This window comes from Erpetoichthys calabaricus, chromosome 17 (assembly GCF_900747795.2).
Source record: "Erpetoichthys calabaricus chromosome 17, fErpCal1.3, whole genome shotgun sequence".
In the NCBI taxonomy this organism is placed as follows: domain Eukaryota; kingdom Metazoa; phylum Chordata; class Cladistia; order Polypteriformes; family Polypteridae; genus Erpetoichthys; species Erpetoichthys calabaricus.
Genome location: NC_041410.2, coordinates 60,912,968 through 60,922,895, shown reverse-complemented (window position 1 = coordinate 60,922,895; position 9,928 = coordinate 60,912,968). Strand labels below are relative to the sequence as shown.

General features: G+C 38.1%; 1 protein-coding gene across 3 annotated transcripts in view; it reads right to left on the bottom strand.

Moving 5' to 3' along the window:
* mtfmt (mitochondrial methionyl-tRNA formyltransferase) overlaps positions 1 to 8,610 on the bottom strand; it is a 157,734-nt gene extending 149,124 nt beyond the window's left edge. The window contains exons 1-3 of one of the 3 annotated variants that reach the window (XM_051920233.1): positions 8,501 to 8,594; positions 8,055 to 8,458; positions 3,301 to 3,513 (exon numbers count right to left, since the gene is read on the bottom strand). In XM_051920233.1, the coding sequence (XP_051776193.1) occupies positions 3,301 to 3,513; positions 8,055 to 8,293 (452 nt within the window). In that variant the 5' untranslated portion in view covers positions 8,294 to 8,458; positions 8,501 to 8,594. Of the gene's footprint in view, positions 1 to 3,300; positions 3,514 to 8,054 lie in introns of all 3 variants that reach the window. The other 2 variants (XM_028823099.2, XM_028823100.2) reach the window with 2 other exon arrangements.
* Positions 8,611 to 9,928: the final 1,318 nt, after the last annotated feature.

The following is a 9,928-nucleotide window of genomic DNA, read 5'->3' as shown; positions in this document are numbered from 1 at the left end:
ACTCATCAGTCCAGAGCACCTGCTGATGTTTTTCTGCACCCCAGTTCCTATGTTTTCGTGCATACTTGAGTCGCTTGGCCTTGTTTCCACGTCGGAGGTATGGCTTTTTGGCTGCAACTCTTCCATGAAGACCACTTCTGGCCAGACTTCTCCGGACAGTAGATGGGTGTACCTGGGTCCCACTGGTTTCTGCCAGTTCTGAGCTGATGGCACTGCTGGACATCTTCCGATTTCGAAGGGTAATAAGCTTGATGTGTCTTTCATCTGTTGCACTAAGTTTCCTTGGCCGACCACTGCGTCTACGATCCTCAACGTTGCCCGTTTCTTTGTGCTTCTTCAAAAGAGCTTGAACAGCACATCTTGAAACCCCAGTCTGCTTTGAAATCTTTGTCTGGGAGAGACTTTGCTGATGCAGTATAACTACCTTGTGTCTTGTTGCTGTGTTCAATCTTGCCATGACATGAAACTGTCTTCCACAACCTCACCTTGGTAGCAGAGTATGTCTGTTCCTCACCCAGTTTTAAGCCTCCTACACAGCTGTTTCTGTTTCAGTTAATGACTGTGTTTCAACCTACGTGTGACATTGATGATCATTAGCACCTGTCTGGTATAATTGGTTGATCATACACCTGACTATAATCCTACAAAATCCCTGACTTTGTGCAAGTGTACCTATAAGAATTGATGCTGGTTTGAAGGCAAAAGGTAGTAACACCAAATATTGATTTGATTTAGATTTTTCTTTTGTTCGCTCACTTTGCATTTTGTAAATTAATAACAATAAACAATCATTATTTCAATTTCTGAAAGCATTCTTTGTTTACGGCATTTTTTCACACCTGCCTAAAACTTTTGCACAGTACTGTATATACATACATACATATATATACACTGTATATATGTATATAGGTGTATTTTTCTTGGCCTGCCAGGCCTGAGTTGAACAGCAACTGTGCCTGTGGCCTTCCATTTCCTGATTACATTCCTTACAGTTGAAACTGACAGTTTAAACCCCTGAGATAGCTTTTTGTAGCCTTTCCCTAAACCATGATACTAAACCATCTTTGTTTGCAGATCTTTTGAGAGTTGCTTTGAGGATCCCATGCTGTCACTCTTCAGAGGAGAGTCAAAGGGAAGCACAACATACAATTGACCACCTTAAATACCTTTTCTTGTGATTGGACACACCTGTCTATGAAGTTCAAGACTTAACAAGCTAATCCAACCAATTTGGTGTTGCAAGTAATCAGTATTGAGCAGTTACATGCATTCAAATCACCAAAATTACAAGGGTATCCAAATTTTTGCACGGCCAGTTTTTCACATTTGATTTAATTTCATACAACTAAATACTGCTTCACTAAAAATCTTTGTTCGGAAAACACCCCAGTACTCAGATGTTCCTAGGAAATGAAAGACATACCACTGTTATCTTTTTTTTTTTTTTGTTAAAAGCAGAGTAAATTATTATTATGCAGGCTGAGAGGGGTTCCCAAACTTTTTCATATGACTGTATATACATATACATACATATATATATATATATATATATATATATATACACACAATATATATTATATATATGCATTTTCCATATGAAATTATGTCCTAAAGTTAAGTGTTTTCTATACATTTTAAAAATAGCACATTCAGCCATGGTATTTTACAATGAAAGCTATGGGGCAAGAGGCTCCAACAGAAAAAAAAAACCATAAAAGCATATCAAATGCATCATCTTTGAGTTTATAAGAAAATATGCCTTCTGTATTTTAAATCCATGTTTATGACAAACAAAAAGCATCTGGAAATAGTAATGTTATGACATATCCCTTGCACTATTTTTCTTAAGGGAACAACACATTTTTATTCACTTGGGTGAGTTCTCAAATAAATACAAAAGCAAATTAAAAATCCAACCACGTTGCATTAACAGTGATTTTACCAACGGAGAGGAAACCTCACCACAGGGTGGGGGATGCAAGTTTATTGCGGAAGAAGACAGGGCTTAGGCAGTGCACAAAACTGGTCATCTTTTAAAATGAATGAATTTGATAATATTGGTGTTTTTGCTCAGAAATGACATGTATGAGCTATTTTATAATGTGTGTGTAATCGGAAGATGCACATCAATACTCGATGTCTGTCTTGGCCTTTAAAAATGGATGTATTTCATACGTTTTTTTATGCTTTTTTATCCTTCATTGGCATCCCATGCCCAATAGGGTTCATTATAAAATGCCAGGACTGGCTATGTATTTTTCTTTAATTCATAGAGAACACTTAACTTTAGAATACAAATGCAAATATATATATACCATGCTTGTGAAGAAATAACTATGACTTGAAAAATATCAAACCTATCCTTAAACACTGTTAACTGCACTTTTGTTAACACACTACATGTCTTATGACTGGAGAGATTTGCTTTGACACATTATAAGGTGAGACACTGGCCAATGAGGACTTTTTGAAACATTACATACATTTTATTTTGGATTGATGTGTAGACTGAAACATTACAAGGTGAGACACTGGCCAATGTGGACATTTTGAAACATTAAATACATTTTATTTTGGATTGATGTGTAGACTGATATGTATGAGGCTGGTACTCCATCCAAGGTTAGATCCAGTCTTTTGTCGAATGTAGCCGGGATAGGTACTAACTCCAAGCGACCATGAACTGGATCTGATGGTTAGAAAATGGGTGCCTGGTTGAACAATTGTTGCTATGTTCATAATAATCCTAAAATAAATTTGAACACTCTGTTTCAGTATCATGGTTGTGTATGGTAATGCATGAAAATGTGAATACTCTTGCCACTCACTCAACTGACTTTGACTAGTCACATCTTTAACACACTTTCAAGGCAAGCATGGATATTGTATTTGTATTTATGAACTAATTCTATAATGGTAGAGTCAATCATGAAAGTTTTCTTTGCCTTGAAAGCACAGCATGATTTTCCTGCTTTATTAAGTTACACTACGCAGAAACCACAATACTACAATTCAACCCCTTAATATAATTATTTTTATCAATATAAAGTTAAACAAATAACTTCATAATATTTAGAAATCAAAGAAGCTCCTATTATAATTCCCCATGTTTTCTTAGCCTAAAGGTTAATCAGTTATTATAATCAAGTCATTCTTGTTTGGCTTGTCTCTGACAACTGCCTATTAGGAAATTATAATCATATAACAATTCTATAAAACCTAAAACAAAAAAAGCATGGCTTGAACATCACTCACATCAGTGAAGACAAAATGCTATAGTGGAGTAGACAGAAAACTCACTAAGGAAATCTGCAAATAAGTTCTTCTTTAAGAAGGCATCCAAATGATACAACTACACCAACATCAAAATGTTTACAGGGCCACTGAAGAGGCCAGTCATGGATTAGAAGATGATGTTGCCTGGCAAATCTTCTCACTGGTACCTCTTTCGAAGAGATCACTGGCAGTGTAACAATGTCAATGGTGTCCACTACTTTTCCAGCAGAGGGATTTCTGTAAAAAAAGAACAGCATGCTTATTCTCCAAATTAAATTTCACCACTACTACAGTTTAACCCAGGGGTTCTCAATGTCGGTCCTGGGGCCCACTGTGGCTTCAGGTTTTTGTTCCAACCAGATTCCTAATCATTGACAACATCTGATAACACTGAGCTCAATTAATTAGCAGACATTTTTTTTCTCTTCACATATTCTTCATTAAGAAAGCACCGCAGCATGTTTTACATTTATAAGACATTTAGGAATATATCTGCTTTTGCTAGAGATTTAAATGCTTAACAACCTTTTGTTGATTTCATTCTATTTTGCTCTTTCTCTGTGCAGTTTGCTCCCTTCATTGTATCCTAATAATGACAACCAGTGGAGCAGCCAGCCAGGCAAACCAACAAGGCTGCAACTACTTCAGCGTTAGACCCACTAATTAGAAAATAATGAATTAATTAAACAATTAGAACACTCTGCAAAAACCAATGAAAATCAAGATGAAAATATTGTTAAAAAGAAAACAAAATACATTATTCCAATATAACTGCTTGGTACATTTTAATATACCAAACTTAGTGTTCTAATTTCTACATTTTTCCCAAAACACAGAATTTGACAAATAGCAGTTCACTTAATTAGCCCAGGAGTCCAATTAAAAATAGAAGCTGGTTGGAACAAAAACCTGCAGCCACAGTGGGCTCCCAGGACCAACACTGAGAACCTTTGGTTTAACCTCTTTATGGAAGTTTACACATTTGGGATAGCAAAATAATATTTAAGTACAAGACTTATTTCTATACTAGTTCACACAATGTGTATTTCACACACCCCCTACCCACAACTGATGTCTATTTTAATCATCCAATTCATTTGCTTCCTTTAGTACTTAGTTTTAATACTGTAACTATTTTGTACATCTCACTAAACATTTTATCTTTTTACAGTATATCTTGCTCTTTAGATTTCAAATGATGTCTTAGGCCAGGTTTATACTTCACACGACGCGACACATGCTCCAGCGGACACTCCTGCTACGCAAGCGTATTACTGTTTATACTTGCGCGCGTACTTTACATAAATCTGGAAGAATCCACCAGGTGGCAGTGCGAGATATTATCACTGTGAGAACAGGTTCGGCTTCGATGTTGTGAATTGCCTGGAACACCCATTAAATTCCGATGACACCTTACCGCAATATCTCTGAAAAGGATGTTTAATGATTAAATCCATCAATCCAGGGATGTATCCATTCCAGCAAGCATTGGGCACGAGGCAGAAACAATCCCTGGACGGGGCATCATCTCAACGCAAGGTGAATACAAGCACACACATACACTGGAGTCATTTTAGCGGCACCAAATCTGCATATCTTTGGAAGGAAACCGGAGCAAACTGTGGAAACCCAGCAGGAAAACATGTAAACTCTAGGCAGGGAATACCAGCGACATGACTCCCTGTGAGGCAGCAGTGCTACCGCTCCACCACAGTGTCACCCTCATGTCTGTAATTATTAACAGTATCCATCCATCCATTTTCCAACCCGCTGAATCCGAACACAGGGTCACGGGGGTCTGCTGGAGCCAATCCCAGCCAACACAGGGCACAAGGCAGGAAACAATCCTGGGCAGGGTGCCAACCCACCGCAGGACACACACAAACACACCCACACACCAAGCACACACTAGGGCCAATTTAGAATCGCCAATCCACCTAACCTGCATGTCTTTGGACTGTGGGAGGAAACCGGAGCGCCCGGAGGAAACCCACGCAGACACGGGGAGAACATGCAAACTCCACGCAGGGAGGACCCGGGAATCGAACCCAGGTCCCCAGATCTCCCAACTGCGAGGCAGCAGCGCTACCCACTGCGCGAACCGTGCCGCCCTTATTAACAGTATTCATTATTTAAACGAAATTAACGATTTATGTGTAAAATGCAACATACATACTTTAATGCATTTCATCATGAAAGTGATATCAAGTACAATCTAAGGATTCTAAATGTGCAGAGAATTGGAATATCATACATTTAATGTGTTCTGTGTGGTGATCTATTGCTGTTTGCAGCTGCTGTCAGGTCAGGAGGAAGCCCCAGGAAAAAAAAGACGGCACAAAAGATGGTATGTGAGACTTTAAAATGTATTGTGTCATTACAATTGGGAATATGCGACTCTTGAATATAAAAGCGCCACAAATGCATCTGTATGTCGGCATTTTGCTTCACCACATCGAACCATTCATCAAATATCGCAGCAGGCACATTGATCCCGTAGGATCCACATAGAGGCTTTCTGTCACGTGTAGATAGTAAACAGAGACTCTGACTTCACATTTCAACTTTTATCACACTGCGCCCCCCCCAACTTTTTGCTGGTACTGCAACACGCACACGCGTCACGTTAATTTCTGAGGACCTGCTCAGTGGACGCATCAGATGAACGCTGGGAACACGTGGCAGCCATGATGCGTGCGCATCCGCATTCTGAGCGTGAAGTATAAATGAGCCCTTATCCTTGACATTAAGGTGTGTGTCTCACTCCCGTGGTCTAACCAGACTGTCTCAATCTCTCAGACTTTTAAGTGCCACATAACAATTTCACTCCTTTTCTTCTCTCACCCATGAAATCCAAATCTTCACACTCTTTCTTTTAAACTACTATAGAAACTACCATACAATTCAAAACAGATGTCACAGACTACCTGCTGACCTATTATATAACAGTTATGCTTCTTTTCCCTGTTATGTTCATATACATGTGATATAATTTGGATTCATAGTTAAATTAGTTACTCTGTATCCATTGAGACTTACACAAGCTTTTAGACCAAAGTTGCCATTTTCTGTCTTAAAAATATCCAACCTAAATGAACGATGCATGTTTCATTACCTCATTTCATACATTGATCATATACGACTGTTAGACTTTTTATTATTTTCATGCACACAGAGCTACCTACAATAAACACAAAAATTGTACAGTGCAATTTATAATATGAATAAGGGTACAAACTGCACCAAAAAAAGTAGGCTTTTTAAATTACCACTAGGCAGCGAACATATAAAGACACTTACTGACACTTAATCAGCATAGGACATAAATACTTAAACTCATTATTTAGACATCTGATTGAAAGATACTGGAAGAATAAAAAATATTGTGCAGACTTTATTACAGTAACACAAGTCACGTTTTCTAATATGCCAGAATACTTTGCAGTTTACTTTAGATTTATGCTGCCAGGCTGATATCCAAATTTCAAATGTACCCAAATGAATATTACAATTTATTATTCATAATTTAACTGGAAGTTTTAAGCTTTGTTTTAAGAAGAGAAAGCAGGCTAATACCATGGATCATTAAAAAAAAAGTCCCAAAAATCCACTTTTTAAATTTGGCCTCTTCACAGCTGCATTTTAGTTCTGCTTCTAATAAATTATACATGCAAAGAACCAACATATTCTTCATGAATTTACAATTGTTATTAATCTCTACCTTTCTTGTTTGGTTTTTCCATGGTGGTGTTTTCTACCACCACCACCACCACCACCTGAACAAAGCATTGTGCAGTGGGTTGTGATGTTGGAATAAAAGTTCATACTCCAATTGTCGACGAAACCCACTGCATTGAATATTTTGAGACAAAGTATAAAAAACAATAAGGAACTACATAAGTCATTCATGTTTGGTAGAATGCCCAGTTTGGACTGAATGTTTCTTGTTTTGACCTTGAAACCGCTACTGATTTTGTTTTCCAGCCTCTCTGCCCCTGGAGTTTTTTTTCTGTCCTCCCTGGCCATCAGACCTTAGTATCGACTGTATAGAACTTTCTATGAAATACGTTTTCTTTGGCATATTATTGTAAAACTCTTACTCTCTTTGTAAAAAATTGTGCAAAAGTAATAAATGTTATTATATATGTTTGCCACGTTACATAATTATGTCTGCAAATGGATTCAGCACCGAGTTTAGAAAGTGCACTACCTGTATATAAAAATTAAATGAAGCACCGGTTTGTTAAACATCCATCCATCCATCATCCAACCCACTGAATCCGAACACAGGGTCACGGGGGTCTGCTGGAGCCAATCCCAGCCAACACAGGGCACAAGGCAGGAACCAATCCCAGGTAGGGTGCCAACCCACCGCAGTTTGTTAAACATGTGAATGCTTAATTTTAAACACTGGATTGGATTTGTAATTATTCCTCCAAATGCAAGGACCTTTCTTATATTTAAAAAATCTATTGGTGGAAATATACATTGTCTTTAAGGTTTGACTATACATATACTGCACTTTTCGGGATGTTATTTTTTGTTCTAAAGTTATCACAGGTATACAAGTACCACACTCTGATCCTGCAAACTATGGTATCTAAAAACAGGTTGAATTAGAAGGTTCTGTCTTACTCTAACAATGGTTATTCTAACCTTTGTTTTCAAAAAATGAAACATCACTAGCTTGAAACGTAATCTTATGAAAATTGTCTAGTACTATAACTACTTTCATTCCTTTCATTTACAAACTTTACGTTTCTCGTAATTTCACCCACCTTGACTCAGTGAGAATCTTCAGAGACTCCACTGCAAATTCATCTGTGCCGAAAAACATGACTCTCCAAGGAGGTGCCTTCCTGATTTTATTTTCGTTAGCGGAGTTTACAACCCTGAGAAAGTCCGAAATGTCCCTCGAGTGCGGCAACACGTAAGAAACTGTTCTTGTTAAGAAAGTACTTCGACTTAAACGTAAAATGCGCAATTTCACGCAAAGGCACTGAAAATGCAGCAACATTTTTTTTGCAATAGGTGGCGATTTTTGAGGAATTTGTCCACTAGTCCTTTACATCAAATATGTTATGACACTCGCAAAACTTTCATTTTCACAGTTTTAGCGCACAATGCGTCATTTAATATTAAGTAAAATATGACTGCCGCTGCTAATAATACGATTTTAGTTCTACATGATAAGGCCAGACGTATCTACATCAGGAGTTTTCACGAGCTTTGATTAGAACGGGATACTTGTTCTACACAAAATGAAATCCGCGGAAACAAAAAGTCAAAGTCACCAGTTCCGGACTGCTGCTTCATGGTCAAACCTTAATAAAAGAAAAAAGAAATTGTATACATGGCCACACCACAGTTAGTATTCAAGACAGTAAGCGTTTTACTGGGTTTTTGGTGTACCTGAAAACGGCACGGACGGCTAGTACCCTTTTCTATTATCGTGCCGCAAATCGGATTTTCGTTTTTAAGATTAGGCACCCAAAGGGGACATTAACATTAGGGACCTATAGGCAACTATGCGCCACCATAGACATAGAATTACTAGACGCCTTATGACCAGCAGCATCGTACGTCAACGTCGCCGCCATATTACGAGTGGCACTGCTGTGGAGTGAAGTAATGGATAAAGATGCCTCACGAATGTGCTGCTTGGGATTGTACAAACCGCTGTACGCTCCAAACCAGATCACAGGGATTACATTTCATAGGTAAAGCTGAACAATTGTTTTGGTTATATTTGGCCATTTGAAAATCCCACATTATAATCTTAACTTTAGCTATGCCAGGATAAGCTAGCAAAGCTACGCATTTATGTGCTCAAGTGAGCCTCCAAACAACTTTTTGGCTAAACGTATTTAGTCACTAACTATGTAGATTGTTGTTAGGTGTTAACATTTCTCAAACTTTGAGGGTTTTCCAAAGAAATTCACCTCAGGAAGCAGTGGGAGGTAGCCCTTAGACAGGATTTTGAGAAAGCTGTCCTGTGATGTGTGCAGTGCTAGTTTGGTAACAGATGCTGTACCGGCATCATATGATCAAAGCTACCACTTGCTCACATTAAAAAAACAAAGGAAGTTTGATGATTCCTTCTGAGGGTACAGTTCAGGTGGTCAAAGTAGCTGAGTGTGTTATCCAACAGTCGACATTAGGGCAAACTGTCAGTGTATCTTTGATCAGTCAGTTTTTTCGGGCGGAGATTGGTTCAGATGATGTGTTTTTTCTCACGGAACACATTGGGGAAACACAGTTTGAAACTGACAACCATTATTTTATGCTCATGTCTTTAGTTGTGTCTGTCTTACACAAACTAAGGCTGCACCATATTGCCAGACTGAATACTCTCAAATTACAGAGTGGCAACACACAGAAAAAGCTATGTAAGACAGTTCTGTTTCAAGGATTTTAGATCCTATCCTGTATATATTTAAGTAACCACATTGTGTGTGTGCGCGCATGTGTGTGTGAGAGAGAGAGATTGAGAGAGGAATGAGTGAAATGTTTTCAGAAATTATTAAGCCAATTTGTATACAATAAAATTGTTTACTTTTGTCATTGAGTGTATCATTTCACTGTTAAAGGAAAGACAAACAAAGATAACTGGCAGTAACAACACAAAATTCAAAATTGGTATGCCAATTTG